The sequence below is a fragment of the Pleurodeles waltl genome, chromosome 1_1, assembly GCF_031143425.1.
Source record: "Pleurodeles waltl isolate 20211129_DDA chromosome 1_1, aPleWal1.hap1.20221129, whole genome shotgun sequence".
NCBI lineage: Eukaryota > Metazoa > Chordata > Amphibia > Caudata > Salamandridae > Pleurodeles > Pleurodeles waltl.
In genome coordinates, this window is record NC_090436.1 from 8,589,226 (window position 1) to 8,611,799 (window position 22,574).

Below are 22,574 nucleotides of genomic sequence, written 5' to 3' on the forward strand. Positions count from 1 at the left end.
ACACCTCCAGAGATACTGTGCTATGATATGATATGCACCTGCTTCACACCTCCATGCATACTGTGCTATGATATGGTATGCACCTGCCTCACACCTCCAGGGATACTGTGTTATGGTATGGTAAGCAACTGCCTCACAGGTATACTGTGCTATGATATGATATGCACCTGCCTCACACCTACAGGTATACTGTGCTATGATATGATATGCACCTGCCTCACACCTCCAAGTATACTGTGCCATGATATGATATGCACCTGCCTCACACCTCCAAGTATACTGTGCCATGATATGGTATGCACCTGCCTCACACCTCCAGGGATACTGTGCTATGATATGTTATGCACCCGCCTCAGACCTCCAAGTATACTGTACTATGATATGGTATGCACCCGCCTCACACCTCCAGGTATACTGTGCTATGATATGTTATGCACCCGCCTCCGACCTCCAAGTATACTGTACTATGATATGGTATGCACCCGCCTCACACCTCCAGGTATACTGTGCTATGATATGTTATGCACCCGCCTCCGACCTCCAGGGATACTGTGCTATGATATGGTATGCACCTGCCTCACACCTCCAAGTATACTGTGCTATGATATGATATGCACCTGCCTCACACCTCCAGGGATACTGTGCTATGATATGATATGCACACGCCTCACACCTCCAGGGATACTGTGCTATGATATGTTATGCACCCGCCTCAGACCTCCAAGTATACTGTACTATGATATGGTATGCACCCGCCTCACACCTCCAGGTATACTGTGCTATGATATGTTATGCACCCGCCTCCGACCTCCAAGTATACTGTACTATGATATGGTATGCACCCGCCTCACACCTCCAGGTATACTGTGCTATGATATGTTATGCACCCGCCTCCGACCTCCAGGGATACTGTGCTATGATATGGTATGCACCTGCCTCACACCTCCAGGTATACTGTGCTATGATATGATATGCACCTGCCTCACACCTCCAGGTATACTGTGCTATGATATGATATGCACCTGCCTCACACCTCCAGGTATACTGTGCTATGATATGATATGCACCTGCCTCACACCTCCAAGTATACTGTGCCATGATATGATATGCACCTGCCTCACACCTCCAGGTATACTGTGCTATGATATGATATGCACCTGCCTCACACCTCCAGGTATACTGTGCTATGATATGGTATGCACCTGCCTCACACCTCCAAGTATACTGTGCTATGATATGGTATGCACCTGCCTCACACCTCCAGGGATACTGTGCTATGATGATATGCACCTGCCTCACACCTCCAGGGATACTGTGCTATGATATGATATGATATGCACCTGCCTCACACCTCCAGGTATACTGTGCTATGATATGGTATGCACCTGCCTCACACCTCCAGGGATACTGTGCTATGATATGATATGCACCTGCCTCACACCTCCATGCATACTGTGCTATGATATGGTATGCACCTGCCTCACACCTCCAGGGATACTGTGTTATGGTATGCTAAGCAACTGCCTCACACCTCCAGGTATACTGTGCTATGATATGATATGCACCTGCCTCACACCTCCAGGTATACTGTGCTATGATATGATATGCACCTGCCTCACACCTCCAAGTATACTGTGCTATGATATGGTATGCACCTGCCTCACACCTCCAGGGATACTGTGCTATGATATGATATGCACCTGCCTCACACCTCCAAGTATACTGTTCTGTGATATGGTATGCACCTGCCTCACACCTCCAGGGATACTGTGCTATGATATGATATGCGCCTGCCTCACACCTCCAGGGATACTGTGCTATGATATGGTATGCACCTGCCTCACACCTCCAGGGATACTGTGCTATGATATGGTATGCACCTGCCTTACACCTCCAGGGATACTGTGGTATGATTTGGAATGCACCTGCCTCACACCTCCAGGTATACTGTCCTATGATATATTATACACCTGCCTCACACCTCCAGGTATACTGTGCTATGATATGATATGCACCTGCCTCACACCTCCAGGGATATTGTGCTATGATATGGTATGCACCTGCCTCACACCTCCAGGGATACTATGCTATGATATGATATGCACCTGCCTCACACCTCCAGGGATACTGTGCTATGATATGCACCTGCCTCACACCTCCAGGGATACTGTGCTATGATATATTATGCACCTGCCTCACACCTCCAAGTATACTGTGCTATGATATGATATGCACCTGCCTCACACCTCCAGGTATACTGTGCTATGATATGATATGCACCTGCCTCACACCTCCAAGTATACTGTGCCATGATATGATATGCACCTACCTCACACCTCCAGGTATACTGTGCTATGATATGGTATGCACCTGCCTCACACCTCCAAGTATACTGTGCTATGATATGGTATGCACCTGCCTCACACCTCCAGGGATACTGTGCTATGATGATATGCACCTGCCTCACACCTCCAGGGATACTGTGCTATGATATGATATGATATGCACCTGCCTCACACCTCCAGGTATACTGTGCTATGATATGATATGCACCTGCCTCACACCTCCAAGTATACTGTGCTATGATATGGTATGCACCTGCCTCACACCTCCAGGGATACTGTGCTATGATATGATATGCACCTGCCTCACACCTCCATGCATACTGTGCTATGATATGGTATGCACCTGCCTCACACCTCCAGGGATACTGTGTTATGGTATGGTAAGCAACTGCCTCACACCTCCAGGTATACTGTGCTATGATATGATATGCACCTGCCTCACATCTCCAAGTATACTGTTCTGTGATATGGTATGCACCTGCCTCACACCTCCAGGGATACTGTGCTATGATATGATATGCGCCTGCCTCACACCTCCAGGGATACTGTTCTATGATATGGTATGCACCTGCCTCACACCTCCAGGGATACTGTGCTATGATATGGTATGCACCTGCCTTACACCTCCAGGGATACTGTGGTATGATTTGGAATGCACCTGCCTCACACCTCCAGGTATACTGTCCTATGATATATTATACACCTGCCTCACACCTCCAGGTATAATGTGCTATGATATGATATGCACCTGCCTCACACCTCCAGGGATACTGTGCTATGATATGGTATGCACCTGCCTCACACCTCCAGGGATACTGTGCTATGATATGGTATGCACCTGCCTCATACCTCCAGGTATACTGTGCTATGATATGGTATGCACCTGCCTCACACCTCCAGGTATACTGTGCTATGATATGATATGCACCTGCCTCACACCTCCAGGGATACTGTGCTATGATATGCACCTGCCTCACACCTCCAAGTATACTGTGCTATGATATGGTATGCACCTGCCTCACACCTCCAGGGATACTGTGCTATGATATGATATGCACCTGCCTCACACCTCCAAGTATACTGTGCTATGATATGGTATGCACCTGCCTCACACCTCCAGGTATACTGTGCCATGATATGGTATGCACCTGCCTCACACCTCCAGGTATACTGTGCTATGATATGTTATGCACCTGCCTCACACCTCCAGGGATACTGTGCTATGATATGCACCTGCCTCACACCTCCAATTATACTGTGCTATGATATGATATGCACCTGCCTCACACCTCCAGGGATACTGTGCTATGATATGCACCTGCCTCACACCTCCAAGTATACTGTGCTATGATATGATATGCACCTGCCTCACACCTCCAGGGATACTGTGCTATGATATGGTATGCACCTGCCTCACACCTCCAGGGATACTGTGCTATGATATGATATGCACACACCTCACACCTCCAGGTATACTGTGCTATGATATGTTATGCACCTGCCTCACACCTCCAGGGATACTGTGCTATGATATGATATGCACACACCTCACACCTCCAGGTATACTGTGCTATGATATGGTATGCACCTGCCTCACACCTCCAGGGATACTGTGCTATGATATGATATGCACACACCTCACACCTCCAGGTATACTGTGCTATGATATGTTATGCACCTGCCTCACACCTCCAAGTATACTGTGCTATGATATGGTATGCACCTGCCTCACACCTCCAGGTATACTGTGCTATGATATGTTATGCACCCGCCTCACACCTGACGTACACCAGGCCTCACCTCCAGGCTCAGCGCAATCTGTCGGATGTACATCATGTTGAGGTCCTCCAGGATCCATAGCTTGTCCTCCATGTCCAACAGCTTGTCCCTGGACAGGCCCTGGTACCACGAGTCCATCAGTCCTGGGCAGGCCTACCGGCCTTCAGTGCCAGTGGTGCTCCGGTCCTCTGCGTGCATGTCCAGCTGCGCGTCATACCCTGAAGCAGGGCAACCCGTGATCACCCATTTGCGACACTGGAGCGGAGACAGGTGGGTGCCAGACAGGGGGTGCACAGAGAGCAGGGAGGGGCCTATGTGCAGGGTGATGGGAAGTGTCCAGGGAGGTGCCTAGGACAGAGAGGTGCCTTGGAGTAAGGAGGTGTCCTGGGGGGGTCTTTGTGCGCAGGACAGAGAGGTGCCTTGGAGCAGGGAAGTATCCGGTGCGTCCTTGTGCGCAGGACAGAGAGGTGCCTTGGAGCAAGTAAGTATCCGGTGCGTCCTTGTGCGCAGGACAGAGAGGTGCCTTGGAGTAAGGAGCTGTCCTGGGGGGGTCCTTGTGCGCAGGACAGAGAGGTGCCTTGGAGCAGGGAAGTATCCGGTGCGTCCTCGTGCGCAGGACAGAGAGGTGCCTTGGAGTAAGGAGGTGTCCTGTGGGGGTCCTTGTGCGCAGGACAGAGAGGTGCCTTGGAGCAGGGAAGTATCCGGTGCGTCCTTGTGCGCAGGACAGAGAGGTGCCTTGGAGTAAGAAAGTGTCCTGGGGGTCCTTGTGCGCAGGACAGAGAGGTGACTTGGAGCAAGTAAGTGCCAAGGTGTGGGGGGGTCCTTGTGCGCAGGAAGTGTCCAGGGTGTACTTGTGCACAAGGCAGGGAGGGGCCCTGGGAGATGGGAAGTGTTCAGGGGGGTCCTTGTGTGCAAGGCAGGGAGGTGCCCTGGGAGAAGGGAAGTGTCCAGGGGGGGTCCTTGTGCGCAAGGCAGGGAGGTGCCCTGGGAGATGGGAAGTATCCAGGGAGGCCCTTGTGGGCAGGACAGAGAGGTGCCTTGGAGGAAGAAAGCGCCCAGAGCGGTGGGTCCTTTTGCGCAGGAAGTGTCCAGGGGGTACTTGTGCGCAAGGTAGGGAGGTGCCCTGGGAGATGGGAAGTGTTTAGGGGGGTCCTTGTGCGCAAGGCAGGGAGGTGCCCTGGTAGATGGGATGTATCCAGGGAGGCCCTTGTGGGCAGGACAGAGAGGTGCCTTGGAGGAAGAAAGCGCCCAGGGCGGTGGGTCCGTTTGCGCAGGAAGTGCCCAGGGGGTACTTGTGCGCAAGGCAGGGAGGTGCCCTGGGAGATGGGAAGTGTTCAGGGGGGTCCTTGTGCGCAAGGCAGGGAGGTGCCCTGGTAGATGGGATGTATCCAGGGAGGCCCTTGTGGGCAGGACAGAGAGGTGCCTTGGAGGAAGAAAGCGCCAAAGGCGGTGGGTCCTTTTGCGCAGGAAGTGTCCAGGGGGTCCTTATGCACAAGGCAGGGAGGGGCCCTGGGAGATGGGAAGTGTCCAGGGGGTCCTTGTGCGCAATGCAGGGAGGGGCCCTGGGAGATGGGAAGTGTCCAGGGGGTTCCTTGTGCAGGAGGTGCCTCGAAGCAAAGAAGTGTCCAGCGAGAAAGGAGGTGTCCAGGTGGAGAGAGGTCCCTGTGCGCGGGGCAGAGAGGCGTCCTTAGCGAGTATGAACCTAGGAGAAGCCCCAGCACCTCCCACCCTAGGCGCGCCAGCCACGGAGGAGCTGTGGGTTACCCGAGTTAACCACCCGGCAAGGAGTGAACCGCCCCCTTGTGTAGCGCACGTCATGGGTGAAGCACCTCCCGATCATTCACCATGAAGTGAATGGTCCCCTTGTGTAGCACACATCAGGGGGTGACACCCCCTCCTTATATAACGCGCTCTCCGCGTCCAGCAGCAGATGTTTCCGGCACTCGGTGCCTTTTCCTCTGTGGAGGAGCTTCCAAGCTTGGCCCTGATTCGTGCAAACGTCCTGGAGGGGCTGAGAAGAGAGGAAGGGAACTGGAAGGGACCCCCCCGGAGGAGGCTGTGGAGTAAGGAATGAGGCTGGGAAGGAGGCCCCCGGAGGAGGGCTGGGGAATCAGGACGGAGGGTGGAGGCTCGGAAGAGGCGACCTTAAAGGGGCGTCAAAGTGACCCACTGCCCCCGGGGGCCGCTTGCTTGGGTGCAGCCCACTGGCCCTTGCGCTCAGGGCGGTGACACAGCCCCGCAGCATTAAGCGGGTGCTGGCCACAGCCCCACCGTTGGCTCACTCTCCAGCAAGCCCCCCAGGGGCCCCTAGAAGCCTCCTGGCTCAGGAGTCTACAGGGACCAGAACTCATCAACAGGACCAAAAGTTCATGCTTTAGTAGCAAAGGGACGAGTGCCGGTCAGACATGCTTGACTTCAGTCACACTCCAGTTACTTCTCTGTGGCTGGCCTCCAGGTCCTTCTCTGTAGTCAGACACCAAGTCTTTCTCTACAGTCAGACACCAGCTCCATCTCTGCAGCCAGACATGCTTGGCTTCAGTCTCACTCCAGTTACTTCTCTGTGGCTGGTCTCCAGGTCCTTCTCTGTAGTCAGGCACCAGGTCCTTCTCTACAGTCAGACACCAGCTCCATCTCTGCAGCCAGACATGCTTGGCTTCGGTCTCACTCCAGTTACTTCTCTGTGGCTGGCCTCCAGGTCCTTCTCTGTAGTCAGACACCAGGTCCTTCTCTACAGTCAGACACCAGCTCCATCTCTGCAGCCAGACATGCTTGGCTTCAGTCTCACTCCAGTTACTTCTCTGTGGCTGGCCTCCAGCCTCCTCTCTGTAACAACAGAGTCAGCTGCTCCTGTGCTGCCACAGGCGGAAGTTCTCTCTACAGCCAGACTTCTACTTCCTGCCTGTGGTCAGACTCCAGCTGCCTCTCTGTGCCAGACACCAGCTCCTTCTCTACAGTCAGACACCAGCTCCTCCTCTGTAGGTAGACCTCAGTTCCTTCTCTGTAGCCAGACACCAGCTCATCTGAGGCCAGACCTCGGTTCCTTCACTAGAGCCAGACACCAGCTCCTTCCCTACAGTCAGACACCAGCTCCTTTTCTGTAACAACAGAGTCAGCTCCCCCTGTGCTGCCACAGGCGGAAGTTCTCTAAGTAGCCAGATGTCTACTTCCTGTCTGTGGTCAGACTCCAGCTCCTTCTCTGTGCCAGACTCCAGATCCTTCTCTTCCCCAGACCTCGGTTCCTTCACTGCAGACAGACACCAGCTTCTTCCCTGTGGCCAGACACCAGCTCCTTCTCTGCAGCAAGGGCCGAGCTCTCTCTCCCACCAGAGCCTCCAGTTCTCTCTCTTTCTCTCTCTGCAGCCAGGGCTCAGCTCCCCTCTCCCACCAGTCTCCAGTTGTCTCTCTGCAGCCAGGGCTCAGCTCCCCTCTCCCACCAGTCTCCAGTTGTCTCTCTGCAGCCAGGGCTCAGCTCCCCTCTCCCACCAGTCTCCAGTTGTCTCTCTGCAGCCAGGGCTCAGCTCCCCTCTCCTGCCAGAGCCTCCAGTTCTCTCTCTGCAGCCAGGGCTCAGCTCCCCTCTCCACACCACACACCGGCCCCCCTCTGCTGCCACAGGCTCTGGGGCTGATGTGCCGCTGGCTCCAGCTGCAGAAGAAAAAGGCTCTTTCATGGCTGCTCTAATGGCCTCATACATGACCCCTCCCACAGAGGGAGCAGCAGGAAGGGGGGGGGGGGGGCGTATGTGCAGACAGCCCCCCCCCGTTCACACACATCTGCACCCACCCGACACACATGTACACAAGGCTGCAGATCTAGTCATGGACACAACCAGACAGCCTCTCACACACACACACACACACACACACACACAATTGCACACTCACACACACATACACACATGCACACTCACACACAATTGCACACTCACACATACACACACACTTACACACACACACACACAATTGCACACTCACACACACACATATACACACGCACAGTCTCACACACACACACACACACACACACACATACACACACACACACAAATGCACACTCACACACATACACACACAATTGCACACTCACACACACACTCACAAACACACACACAAATACACATGTACCTAGACACACATAGCTTACATTCTGACATTTTAGAACTGGAAAGTGCCAGATTTTGGAAATAAGGGAACAATATAATTTTCTTATTGACTTCTATTGTAGCAGAGGAGAGTTCAGACAGGAGACAGTCAAAAGAAAGCCATTCAAAACATACAAACCCATTTAAAAGACACGCACATACACACACATACAGACATACACACACACAAACCCATATACAGACACACACACACACAGACATACACGCACACAAACACATATACAGACACACACACACACACACACACACGATATACAGCAGCAGCCGTACAAACCCACACACATGAACAAGACAAGCATCATTTCATAACCACAAACATGACACAGTTCAAACTTGTTCACACAGGAGTTCATATGTGTGCTTCTCGGCAGAAGCACAGACGCTCCCTGTGCTCTTGGGCAGGCAGCTGCTACTGGGCAGTATCCTGCATGGTTACTGTCCCGCCAGAGCCTGGGGGCTGGTGCACCCCACAGTCAGGGCGCACCCCAGGAGGCAGAGGGGGGCTGACACTCAGGTACTGCCAGATACAGCAGAACAATCCTTAATTAACTCAATGTCTGGACAGGGCGGTATTTTCAAAGAACAAACGTCTTCTTGACACAAAGTAAAAAGTGCAGTTAAATTAATGACTGTTTCAGCACGAGATACAACGGGGAGGGTCAAGGCCAGATTGGCTGTACCGGGCATCGGGCACTCCAGAGTTACAGTTCTCAGGCAATGATGAAAGTGCCAAGCTAACTCTGGTGATCAATGTACCTGCTGGACAGAGATCAGAGTTTTGTCTAGTGCCAGTTTTGACTCATCTAAGGTAGTGCAGAGGGTTAATGTGCCTGCTGCAAAGAATGTGTGCCATGCAGATCACAGACCTGCTTTTAAGGAGGATAGCTCAGTGGGTTCTTGCTTTTATCATAGAGATCCTTTTGTTACTGTGCAGTTAATAGGTTACAATCATAACCTATCTCACTGAGCTAGGAGCTGCCATCTAAGAGCTGCATGCAAACTGCATGGTGCAGGTTAGAAAATGATGGGCTAGATGTAGAAAGCTATTTTACAGTTGCAAAATGAGAAATTTGTCTTTTGCTACCGCAAAATGGCTTTGTTGCATTTATTATCCCTAATATGCGAGTCAGTATCCTGTTAACGACTCCCAAAATATGGATTGCGACTCGCAATTAGGAAGGGGTGTGCCAAGGGCGTCCCTTTCTAATTACAACTCACAGGCCCATGCATGATTGTTTTGCAGTGGTGAATGGGGTCAAAAAACAGTAGCAGTTCCACCAATTTCAAATTGGTATTAACCCATTTGAAACGGGAAGGGGTCACCAACGGACCGATTCCCCTTGGTGAATGGGGGCGCCAGTATTTTTTCAGAGCAAGCAGTCCACTTCCTAGTAATACAGAGCGTTGTATATCCAGACATGAGGGCGTCAACCACAAACAAGACCTCAAGCACAGCACACTAACACACCTGTGTGCGGCCCCCTACACAACAAAACACATCACACTACTAATGGTCTACAAGCCCCACCACTAACACATCACACAAGAACAAACATCACTGCTGAAACAAACCCCCTCACCATCAACACACATCGATTCCTCTTCACATCCTCAGGGCCACAGTGAGGAGGATAGCTCTCCCCAACACTTCCTGTCACTTCACTCCAGTGTGTGACAGCAGGTGGCCCAAGGTCACTCAGGGGCCATCACGAGTCTCCCAGGAATCCCACTTTCAACCAGTAATGGACGATAATGGGCAATCAGGAGCTGGAAACTCGCAATGGCCCCGCGCTGGTGCAGTAATACTGCAGATAAAGGTAATACCGGACACTATTATCCGGTCGCTAGTGATCGGCCCCTTAGTGTGGTCATGTAAACTGCACTAAAAATCAGGGGCTAGGAAATGTCCAACTGGTGAACACTCAGGGCCTCATTTACAAAGCCCGTGGCATAGGTGTGGCACAGCAAATGCCTTGCCACGCTGCCCTGCGCCACCGGGAAAAGGCAGAAACACCATATCTGCAAGATACAGCACATTTCCGTCCCCTCCCCCTGCGCTGGTGGACAAATTGCTGCCATGCGCCAAAGCAGGCAACTTTGCACCATTGTGCAAGGATGCCTGCGTTGTGGGGATGATTGTTTTTCTGCAGGAAGGGACAATTTCCTGCACAAAAACAATCACAAGAAGTGTTTTCCTCTTTCTATGTGTGCTGCAGAATGCGTGGAATGCGCAGAATGCAGCAGACATAAAAAGAGGGAAAAAAGGGGAGAAATAAGGTTATTTCTCATCGTTGCACCACTTTTACGCCCACCCTGAGGTGGCGTAGGAATCTCACGCATTCCAGCCTTCTAAATCTGGGAATGCATCGAATTCCTTCGGGTTCCATGGGTGTTGCATGGGAACACCCCAAGCAACACCCATGGAACGCCCATTTCACGCAGTGTTAAGCGTGAAAGGGGTCCATATTTACAAGGCCATGAAAAGCTACACAAGGTGGCATTGCGTGGCCTTGTACATATGGGCTGGCACACTGGCCCACCGGAGCGCCAAATAAAATACGCCTCAGTTGTGCAGTGTGTCACTAGGTCCTTGTAAAGGAGGCCGTCAGTGTGGACCTTACTAAGACAAAAACAGCAAAGAAGGAAGTCAGTCAGTAGATGTGTAGAGTGCTACTGGTCACCCGTGAGGGTATCCAGGCGCTGGACAGGTGAAGACATGATAATTGTTTCGGGATCCAATTTCAAGCAGGAGTTACTGGATTCCAATTCTCTGAGTTGAAGTCTTTCACCTCTGAAGTTCTAGACCATCTTACAATTATTATTAATATTTAATTATTATATCATTATTAAGCTTGATATAGCTCATGATTCACTCCCGAAGGAGCATCTTGGCACTTGTGATGCAGGCAACAGCAGGGGCATTCAAAATCAATCAATCAGGAATTTATAAAGCGCACTACTCACCTGTGAGGGACTCAAGACGCTGAGGCGGGGTGGGGTGGGGGGTGAGAGGTGCTGCTACTCCTTGAACAGCCAGATCTTGAGAAGTTTCCTGAAGGTAAGGAGGTCTTTGGTCTGGCGCAGTTGGGTGGGAAGAGTGTTCCACGTTTGGTGCAAGAATGATCTACCGCCGGTTGTAGTTCTGCGGACGCGTGGGACGGTTGCGAGGGTGAGGTCGGCGGAGCGGAGATGACCGGTTGGGCCAAGATCCAAAACAGCCAAGTTTTAGTACTTGACCCCCAAGGCAGCAAAGCAGAGCAGTCCAAGGCTTCCTCACCCAGGAGGTGTGGGGTACAGGACTCAGGACCCAGCAGAGCTCACAGTAAGAATGACTAAACTCAGTTCTGAGACTTGAAAAGTACTTTCATCGACATACACAGAAATACAAAAAGTACGGAAAGAAACAATGATCAAACTCACTTTGAGCTGGTTTCCTGAAGGAGTTCTCTCCAAGGGAGAAAAATACTTTGATGTCATCACCATGGTCTGAACTAGCACCCGGGAGAGAGGGATCCCCGCCTGATGCTTAGTCAGATGTGGAAGGACCAGAACCCACTCTGCTGTGGGGGCTTAACCAGAAACACCCCGCAAAGAACTCTTGAGATATGGCAGCTGGGAATTGTGCCTGCCTGCCCAAGGTGACTGCTTCTCACCCAGCCCCTCTGGCCTTCCTGTAGGCAAGGGGGAGGCTTTAAGTGGGAGCCATGCAGGGCCACTGGCATGGGCAGAAGCCTCCATGCATGTGCAGTAACCTTCACTGGCTGTCTGCGCAGAGCTTAAAAGATGCCTGGATTGGAAACTGGAGACCTTTGCAGTGACTGATCCCGTTTTTGCCGTTTTTGCGAAATTTTACACATGCAATACGTTTCCCACTTCCCTGAATTTGTTTGCTGGATTTACTGACTGAGTGTTTCTTGATTCAAGGATTGTGTTGGGACTGCTGACACCTAGGGGCATATTTCAGTGCTTAATTTGTAAATAAAGACTGCCGGTGCCCAAAGCCCTCCTCTGAAACACGCAGGTGCTGCAATTAAATGTGCAAACACGGAATACTGAGGCAGCTTAATCCTGAAGCCATCTCGGGTCTCTTCAATCCATTTACAGCCACTCCCTGCCCCTTCAGCTCACTCTAGCAGTTTTCTGCTTTTGTCCCATTGTGACGCTTTTTCCTTTTTCTCTTCCTCCATCTTTCCCATATGTCTTTTGCTCTCAGTAAATGTTTGAGGCAGCAAAATAAGTGCCGGCCCTCAAAAATAAGTGCCGGTGCCCTGCACTGGTAACCACCGGCTCAAATTAAGCACTGGCGTATTTACAAGAAAGTGGAGCAGGGCGGAGAAGCAAGTCTTGCTGCGCTACAAGGAAAGGGCAGGAATGCTCAGTTTTTACAAAGAACGGTGCATTTCTGCCCTTTCCCCCTGCGCTGGCGCCCTTTTGACTGCCTAGCGCCAATCCAGGCACCCATGCAGCATGGCGCAAGGGTATCTGCGATACATGCAGTATTGGATTGTGCAGAAAAGTGCCCCCTCCTCCACAAGGACAATCCAGAGAGGCGTTTTCTTCTTTCTATGTGTGCTGCACACATAGAAAGAGGAAGAATTAACGATATTTCTCCTTGTTACGCCTGCTCTGGGGAGGCGTAAGGTTTTGGCGCTTTCCTAGGTTTATGTCAATAAAAAATCTGGGGCAGCGTCAAAACCAATGGGTGTTGCATGCAAAAACACATCATAATCCCCATGGAACGCCTCCCTGGCGCAGAGTAATGCAACGCAGCTCACGTAGAGTAATGCAACGCAGCTCACGCAGAGTAATGCAACGCAGCTCACGCAGAGTAATGCAACGCAGCTCACGCAGAGTAATGCAACGCAGCTCACCATATCTACAAGGGCAGGAAGAGCCACGCATTTGTGCGGCTTCGTAGATATGTGTCCGCACTCTGTGCCACCAGAGTGTCAAAAAAGTGACGGGTGCACAGGGCTTGTAAATATGCTGCACAGTGAGTGGTCTCGGAGGAGCCTTCCTCCTCTTGCTTCTGCGCTGCTAAAGGGTAGAAAGGACGCTCTTAGAGGAACAGTGTTTGCCTGACTAGGCGCTAGCTTTGGGCGGTGCTGGGAGAATGTGCCCCAGTGAGTACCCCAGCTTCCTACATATGGTGTCGCATCCTGTAAACACTTACACTAGACATCAGTGTTTGTCGGTCAGTCATTGTGAAGAGGATGTGACACACTGCAGATTGTGGGAAGCTCACACAGACCCTTCAGTCCTTAAATCAGTGGTTTTCAAATGTTTTGATGTCGCCTCTCCAAACCCCACCCCTTGGAAGTAAAAATCATCAGGCCCCCCTCCAAATGTTTCTCAATTATTCTATTAAATTGGCAATGTTTAAATATGTTTAGACATTTAAACATCGCAGTTAAGTAATGTTACAGGACGCCAAACATACTATTCTTGTCAGGCAGGCATTACTAACCTGTCATGTACCCAGAGTGTGGGTACTAGAAGTGGGGGTGGGGGGGTTTGAAGAGAATTAGGGGTTCCTTCCCTCCTGACACATACTCCCAGCTTGGATATAAATGACAAAACATGTCAGTGATGCCCCTTACAGAGGGGTTTACTGCTCACTGACACACCCCTAAGCCCCCACCGGATCATTTGAGGCCCACTAGGGGGTCCCGCCCCAGCTTGAAGACCCCTGCTCTAAATGGAATAATCCCAGCAAGAAGGAGACTTAACCATTGCCACCCAGTGGCCCTACAACACTTAATGTTGGACCCGCCCTTTTAGTCAACAGCACCCCACATGCTGTGGCCTTTGAGACATTTCACACATGTTAAAAGTGAAACTGCAAGTCCCAGAATGCACCCTGCTGCAGACAGAGGTCTCTAGACCTGGTTAAAGGGGTCACATGTTCACAGGCATCTCTGATGGAATTCCTACAAATGCAGTGAGGCTGAGTGAATGAGGGGGTAAGTGCAAGATATTCTCTCACGAAAAGGAAAGTGATTGTAAGGGACAATCCTCAACGGGGGAGGGCGTGAGCTAGAGCAGGAAATGGATCAAGAATCACAGGAAAGGATCAGAGGAACTGCTGAGGAATAGCAGGCACACTGAAGACGAGGGGGTCTATGCTCCCCCCAGTGGCAGGGCCTGGGCGGTGCACACGCTCCAGCAGTGGCTGTCCCCTATAGGTGTCTGTGTCCTGCTCTGCCCTTGTTTGTGTGTCTGTGCACATCCCTCCTGTCTGTGCTGCATCTCTCCGTGGTGTCTGTCGTCCTCTAGTGGAGTGTTTAGGAAGCACTGACTACCCAGCTATCCTAAGCTGCGGTCTGCGTCTCTCTCCTTGGTGTCTGTCTCCCTCTAGCTGTGTCTTTAAGAAGCACTGAGTACCCAGCTATCCTAAACTGCGGTCTGTGTCTCTCTCCTTGATGTCTGTCTCCCTCTAGCTGTGTGTTTAAGAAGCACTGAGTACCCAGCTATCCCAAGCTGCGGTCTGCGTCTCTCTCCTTGGTGTCTGTCTCCCTCTAGCTGTGTCTTTAAGAAGCACTGAGTACCCAGCTATCCCAAGCTGCGGTCTGCGTCTCTCTCCTTGGTGTCTGTCTCTCTCTTGCTGTGTGTTTAAGAAGCACTGTCTCCCCAGTTATCCTAAGCTGTGGGCTGCGTCTCTCTCCTTGGTGTCTGTCTCCCTCTAGCTGTGTGTTTAAGAAGCACTGAGTACCCAGCTATCCTAAGCTGTGGGCTGCGTCTCTCTCCTTGGTGTCTGTCTCCCTTTAGCTGTGTGTTTAAGAAGCACCGAGTACCCAGCTATCCCAAGCTGTGCTCTGTGTCTCTCTCCTTGCTGTCTTTCTCCCGCTACTCTCTTTCCCTCAGTGGTGTCTTTCTACCCCTCTAGCTGTAGGTTTAGGAAGCACCGACCGCCCAGCTCTTCTCTGCCATGTTTTGTAGTTCTCTCCTTGGTGTCTGTCGCCCTCTAGCTGTGTGTTTAAGAAGCACTGAGTACCCACCTATCCTAAACTGTAATCTGCGTCTCTCTCCTTGGTGTCTGTCGCCCTCTAGCTGTGTGTTTAAAAAGCACTGAGTACCCAGCTATCCTAAGCTATGGTCTGCATCTCTCCTTGGTGTCTGTCTCCCTCTACTCTCTCTTTCCCTCAGTGGTGTCTGTCTCCTTCTACCCTCTCTCTCTGATGTCTGCCTCCCTCTACTCTCTCTCTCTCTGGTGTCTGTTTCCCTCTGCTCTCTCTCTCTCTCTGGTGTCTGTCTCCCTCTACTCTCTCTATGGTGTCTGTCTCCCTCTACTTTCTCTCTGTGGTGTCTGTCTCCTTCTACTCTCTCCCTCTGGTGTCTGTCTCCCTCTACTGTCTCAGTTGTGTCTGTCTCCCTCTACTTTCTCTCTGTGGTGTCTGTCTCCCTTTTCTTTCTCTCCATGGTGTCTGACTCCTTCTATACTCTCTCTCTAGTGTATGTCTCCCTCTACTCTCTCTCTCTGTTGTGTCGGTCTCCCTCTGCTCTCTCTCTGGTGTCTATCTCCCTGTTCTCTCTCTCTCTATCTCTCTCTATGTGGTGTCTGTCTCCCTCTGCTCTCTCTCAGTGGTGTCTGTCGTCCTCTACTCTCTCTCAGTGGTGTCTGTCTCCCTCCACTCTCTCCCTGTTGTATCGGTCTCCCTCTGCTCTCTCTCTCTCTGATGTCTGTCTCCCTCTTCTCTCTCTCTCTCTCTCTCTCTCTCTCTCTCTCTCTGTGGTGTCTGTCTCCCTCTGCTGTCTCTCAGTGGTGTCTGTCTCTTTCTACTCTCTCGCTGTGATGTCTGTCTCCCTCCACTCTCTCTCTGTTGTGTCTGTCTCCCTCTTCTCTCTCTATCTCTCTTTCTCTCTCTCTCTCTCTCTCTCTCTCTGGTGTCTGTATCCCTCTACCTTCTCTCCATGGTGTCTGTCTCTGTCTGCTCTCTCTCTCTGGTGTCTGTCTCCCTCTGCTCTCTCTCTCTCTGGTGTCTGTCTCCCTGTACTCTCCCTCTCTCTCTGGTGTTTGTCTCCCTCTGTTCTCTCTCAGTGGTGTCTGTCTCTGTCTACTTTCTCTCAGTGGTGTCTGTCTCCCTCTACTCTCTCTCTCTGTGGTGTCTGTCTCCTTCTACTCTCTCTCTCTCTCTGGTGTCTGTCTCCCTCTACTTTCTCTCTGTGGTGTCTGTCTCCTTCTACTCTCTCTCTCTCTCTCTGGTGTCTGTCTCCCTGTACTCTCTCTGTTGTCTCAGTCTCCCTCTACTTTCTCTCCATGGTGTCTGTCTCCCTCTGCTCTCTCTGCGGTCTCTGTCTCCCTCTGCTCTCTCTCTCTCTGTGGAGTCTGTCTCCCTCTACCCTCACTATGGTGTCTGTCTCCCTCTACTTTCTCTCTTTGGTGTCTGTCTCCTTCTACTCTCTCTCTGGTGTCTGGCTCCTTCTACTTTCTCTCTGTGATGTCTGTCTCCGTCTACTCTCTCTCTGTCTCTCTGGTGTCTGTCTCCCTCTACTCTCTCTGTTGTGTCTGTCTCCCTCTGCTCTCTCTCTCTCTTTCTCTCTGTGGAGTCTGTCTCCCTCTACTCTCTCTATGGTGTCTGTCTCTCTCCACCCTCTCTCTGGTGTCGTCTCCTTCTGCTCTCTCTCCGTGGTGTCTGTCTCCCTCTACTTTCTCTCAGTGGTGTCTGTCTCTCTCTACTCTCTCTCTCGGGTGTCTGTCCCCCTCTACTCTCTCGCAGTGGTGTCTGTCTCCCTCCGCCCTCTCTCTCCGTTGTGTCGGTCTCCCTCTGCTCTCTCTCTCTGGTGTCTGTCTCCCTCTACTCTCTCTCTGTTGTGCCTGTCTCCCTCTTCTCTCTCGCTGTGGTGTCTGTCTCCCTCCGCCCTCTCTCTGTTGTGTCTGTCTCCCTCTGCTCTCTCTCTCTGGTGTCTGTCTCCCTGTACTCCCTCTCTCTCTGGTGTCTGTCTCCCTCTGCTCTCTCTCCCTGGTGTCTGTCTCCCTGTACTCTCTCTCTCTCTGGTGTCTGTCTCCCTCTACTCTCTCTCGGTGGTGTCTGTCTCTCTTTGTTTTCTCTCTCTCTGGTGTCTGTCTCCCTCTGCTCTCTCTCTCTGGTGTCTGTCTCCCTGTACTCCCTCTCTCTCTGGTGTCTGTCTCCCTCTGCTCTCTCTCTCTGGTGTCTGTCTCCCTGTACTCTCTCTCTCTCTGGTGTCTGTCTCCCTCTACTCTCTCTCGGTGGTGTCTGTCTCTCTTTGTTTTCTCTCTCTCTGGTGTCTGTCTCCCTCTAGTGGCCTCCTGAAGAAGCGCAGGTGCTCAGCCTCCTGTTTCTGTCACTATAAAGGGAACGAGGCAGACTCCATCACTCCCCCTTCTGTGCCTAAAGACAGCTCAGTGGGTAGAGTGTCTGCAACAAGGTAAAGGGTCTGTAAATCCAACAAGACCCCCACATGTGAGCGTCAAGTAACAACTGGGCCGGGTCTGTCGCTTAGCTGGGCCCAGGGGCAGCAGAGAGATCTGTCAGTTTTGTTTAAAGTTGTGCAGGTTGTGGAATAAAGCGCCTGGAGACAACCGATGGGGCTCAGTGAGTTACAGAGCTGCCAAGCGAGAATCACTCTGCCTTCCATGGTGGGTAAGTCTCAGCCCCATCCAATTGGGCACCAGTAACACCTTTTTTTCACAGTGCTTAGAAGCGGCGGGCTTATGAGTATGAAGCGCTAAATGGAAACAAATCATTGCTGCGTTACAAATCACAGAGGAGTTGCCATTTATAAAGACAGAGAACTGTCTGAAGACTTGCAAGGGCCATGGTGATGTAGGGTGGGGGTGTTTTATTATTGCCGGTACCTCCCCCCTCTCTTCACTACTCCTGCGCTGCACCCCGTGCTGGATTAAAAAACTACGGGGTATATTTGCGCAGCAAGTCACCTCAATGCGCTGCGTGACAGGGCAGGGACGTGCTGTATTTAAAGAATATGGGCCCATATTTATACTTTTTTAGCGCCGCATTTGCGCCACTTTATGATGCAAAAACGGTGCAAACTTACAAAATACAATTGTATTTTGTAAGTTTGCGCCGCTTTTACGTAAAAAAATGACGCAAATGCGGCACTAAAAAAGTATAAATATGGGCCATGCTGCGTCCATGCCATTTCCCTGCATTGGTGCTGTTTCTGCAGCCTTGCGCCAACGCGGGCAGTCTTCCACCATGGTGCAAGCGTGCCTGCAGTGCATGCAGGATTGGTTTTGTGCAGTCAGGGCCACCTTCCTGCACAAAAACAGTCCAGAGAGGTGCTTTCCCCTTTCTATTGTGCTGCAGAATGGAAAGCGGAAACAAGGGGGAGAATTACATATATTTCCCCTTGTTACGCCTCACCTGGGGCAGCGTAAGGTTTTGACACATGCTCTCTCTCTCTATGGAGTCTGTCTCCCTCTACTCTCTCTGTGGTAAATCTGGAAATGCATTAAACTCCATGGGTGTTGTGTGGGAACACCCTTGGGATACATCCCTGGGCAAAGAAACACAACAGTTTGTGCAGCGTTTCAATTCTCTGCATTTATCAAGCCATGCAGGGCCACGCAAGGTGCCCTTGGGTGCAGGAGCGGCTCGCGTGGCTGGGCGGGGTGGATGGAGGGGAAGGGCACGGGAAAAAAATAATTAAATAATAATAAACATTTTTTAAAGTACCTCTGCTCCCACGCCGCGTGCCGCTCCTCTCCCGTTGCTGCTGCAGGCACAGGCTGCCAGCCTGCCCTGCGCCAATCCTGACGATCAAAGCAGCATCAGAATTGGCTAGGAGCCCCCAGCCAGGGTGCTCCCATGCAGACCAGGAGCCGGTGCCTGCTCTCTGCAGCCTGGCAACACAGTGCCGGGCTGGAGAGAGCACAGTGCACATGTGTCGGCCAAACACACGTGTGCTCTGAGGGGAGTGTACAGAGCAGTCCCCTTGGCTCGTCACCCCCAATGCCCATCCCTTTTACACGGAAAGGATAATAAATAGAGTTTATGATCCTTTCTGCATAAAAGGATTTGCAGTGGTTGCTGTTGGCAGGGGCGACACTCCTCCGCCCATATAGAGGAGCCCCGCCTGCTTGGCCTTCATAAATCTAATTTTGGAGGTACAACACAACTCCCTCATAAATATGGCCCTAAATGTTGGTGAAACACAACAATATTACAGCCTGGAGGTCAGTTTTAAATCTAGCTATGGGATTTAAAGTGTGTCCGGACGGGCGTGTGGACCTCAGAGTTCCTGCACTGAACCCCAAGAGTGCAACAAGTGAACCAGTTGAAATGAAGGTCCCTCCTCGGGTAATAAACTGACAACACCCGCATAAAGAGAGTGCAGGTGAGACCTCGATAAACCAGCCACCCTTTTAATTTCTAAAGGTCAGTGTGTGTCCTTGTAGGAGAGGCTCGGCTCTCTATAGAAAAGTGACGTGCGCTGCACAGCGAGTCCAAGCGACCCCACCTTGGTTTCCAGAGGTGAAAAGCAGACCACCCAATGCTCTGTTTTTGTGGTCGTGTGGGCGAGCAGTTAGGCGTATCTTCGAGATGTGCCCAGCATTTGTTGTACTCACAGTATCAATAAATATGGACACACGTTCTGAAGAATTACTTGAGACCAATTTACAAACCTACTTCAATTTTTTATGAAAGTTTTAAGACCAAGCTCATTAAAATCAGGTAAGTACTATTTAATTTATGATTTTCAAATTTTAGAAAATGTTCTGTGTCTGTGCTTAATTACCCACCATAGGAATCAATGGAAGAAAACTTTAAACATGCATATAAAATCAAACAATGTTTTTACAAGTGTCCCCCTTTGTTTCGAGGTCGAGGTCGCTACGGTGTCGTGTGGGCCAGCCGGAGAATTTCAGGTGGTTCCCGGTTTTGGTGGGAGCGGTGGCTGAGAGCCTTGGAGATGGTGCAGAACAGTGAAGGGGAACAATTGGGAAGACACTGCACAGATGGACTTATAGATTCATCTGGAGGGTCCCCGTGGAGTGTAGAGGTCTCAAGAGGTTTAAGACCCCTGGAGCACAGCTGGTTTGTTGATGCGGGGGCCAGGGAGCCTGGGTGCAGCGTGGATTGGTCAGCCAAGGGTTGTGTGTCCTAGAGTTCATAGGGCCTGGTGCAGGTCACTTTGAGGGTGGATTGCAGGTTAGCAGGCCACTCTAGGGGGTGGTTCTTTTGTGGCCTGAAGTCTTTCAAGTGGAGCTTGTTTCTGGTCCTCAGAGAGTCTGGAGTGGACTTTTCCTCTGGGTGTCCAATGTTGGGGGTCCCGTAGTCCAGGCTTTAGCACATCTCAGCCACTGGAGGTAGCAGTGCCATCAAACTTGGCACACTGGCACGGTTTGTCCTCTGGGTCTGTTGGGTGGAAATTGGTTGGGTTGCTATATCCGCTTCGTTGGTCAGAAGCCGGTCAGTGAACTGCTGGCAGGTGCAGGGAGTGATGCCTTCACTCAGAGGGAGGTTCTTGGTAATTTTTAGATGGTTCAAGGTCCTCTGGGGTTTCTTAGACTCTATCTGATGTCAAGTCGACCCCTCAGTGGCGACTGTCGAGTCCTGGGTACAAGAGGCAGGGTTTGGTGCCTTTTTCTTCTTGTAGCAGGACTTCTATTCGAGAGCCTTGGGTGTCCTTTGTCACTGGCCTTCTTTTATCTGTTGAATCCTATCTGTAGGTCCAGAGATGTCCACTAAATATTGCATTTAGTGGGTGTTAAGGAGAGTTCCTGGTAGTGGCCAATGGGCCACCTACCTTAGGGTGGCTACGCCATCTATGTGACCACTTCCTGTAGGAAGGGGTCACATCCCTAACCCTGATAGTCCATTTTCCTGCCATCCAACATGGAGGAAAATGAAATGGAGTGGTCACCTTGCCTGCCCCACCTGAGGGGTGGTACAGGCTGGGGGTGGTCACTCCTCCTCCTCTGACTAGATTTTCCAGCCAGTCTTCCCACTCAAAGTGGGGGCAAAAAACATTCTGCGGCCATCTGCTGCTAGCAGCATCGTCAGAGGTCAGATTTCAAGGACTGTAAAGCCTCTGATGCTGACCGCTGGTCCCGGGTGCCCGCTTGGGCGAGAAGGTGTAACACCTCCACCCAGGAAAGGCTTTGTGTTCTGATACCTGGGAGTAGAGCCTCTCATCCCAGGAATCCACATTTGTGTCAGGTGGTGGCAGGCTGCTAAAAACCACTCAGCAACCATGCCAGGGCTGGTAGGTTTTGCAGGGGGCACCTCTAAGGTGCCCTCTGGGGTCATTTTGGAATAAATCCAACACTGGCGTCAGCGTGGGTTTATTTTCCTGAGTTGTTTGATACCAAACAACCCAGTATTCAGACAGGCCATTATGTCGCCGGGGAACTCGTAATGACCAGTGTCCAGCACATGTACTTGCCATGGCTCCCCTGTACACTTACTATGGCTTAAGGTTTTATAAAGACACAGTAGGGGCGTATTTGCTCATGCACACATATGCCCTCACATGCATTATAGTGCACCCTGCCTTAGGGCTGTAAGGCCTGCCAGAGGGTGACTTACCCATAGTGCATGCAGTGTTACTGGACAGGGCACTCTTGGCGAGTGCCATGTGCAGTTTGCAACTTTTAAATACACCTTGTCATGCAGTTGCACTGGCAGCCTGAATGAGGCTGGTGTGGGGGTCGCTCAGAGTGGCACAGTTGGTGCTGCAGCTCTGGGGACCGCTCTTTGGTACCCATGCCCTAGGTACCAGGGATACCATGTCCTAGGGACTTACAAGGGTGGCTGAAGTGCCAATCCATAGTACAGTTTGAGGAAATAGATATGGCCCTGGGAACCTGTTTAGCAGTGGCCCAGAGCATTTACAGTTTGAAACCACATCATTTTCCAGGCAAAACTTAGGGGCTACCATGTCAAAAGAGGCCCTTTCTCACAGTCCTACGCAGTGTCTAGCTGGCCCAAAACGTCACAGCTGGGCTGTTAAAAGGCACAACCGTACAGATGTGACATCATTCTCTTCTTAGGGCACTGCCGAGGGGTCACAACTGGACTGTGCGGAGGGTGTCAGGGCAGGGTTTAGCAAGAGTTCTTGTAGAATGATATGTTTAGTAGTAATGCATGATCAACGCCATTAGGACGTCACAATTGCTCTTGTTACAGCTCTACAGGTATTTATTTCACTTGTTTATTTCTGCTTTTATTAAATGTGAAGCAGGCCAAAAGAGACCAGCGTCATGGCGCTATACGATAAAATGAGAGGATACGAGTCACCTGGTGATGGGGGCGAGGAAGCAAAATATGTAACAAAGACCCTGATAGCTGGGGCGGCAGGCATG

General features: G+C 51.3%; 1 protein-coding gene across 6 annotated transcripts in view; it reads right to left on the bottom strand.

Moving 5' to 3' along the window:
* RTKN (rhotekin) overlaps nucleotides 1-22,574 on the bottom strand; it is a 442,062-nt gene that overhangs the window by 246,843 nt on the left and 172,645 nt on the right. For 4 of the 6 annotated variants that reach the window (XM_069205546.1, XM_069205607.1, XM_069205581.1 and 1 more), the window contains exon 1: nucleotides 4,146-4,406. The exons of the other annotated variants lie outside the window; for them this stretch is intronic. In XM_069205546.1, coding sequence (XP_069061647.1) covers nucleotides 4,146-4,262 — 117 coding nt within the window. In that variant the 5' untranslated portion in view covers nucleotides 4,263-4,406. Of the gene's footprint in view, nucleotides 1-4,145; nucleotides 4,407-22,574 lie in introns of those variants that run through there. 6 annotated transcript variants of the gene reach the window in all.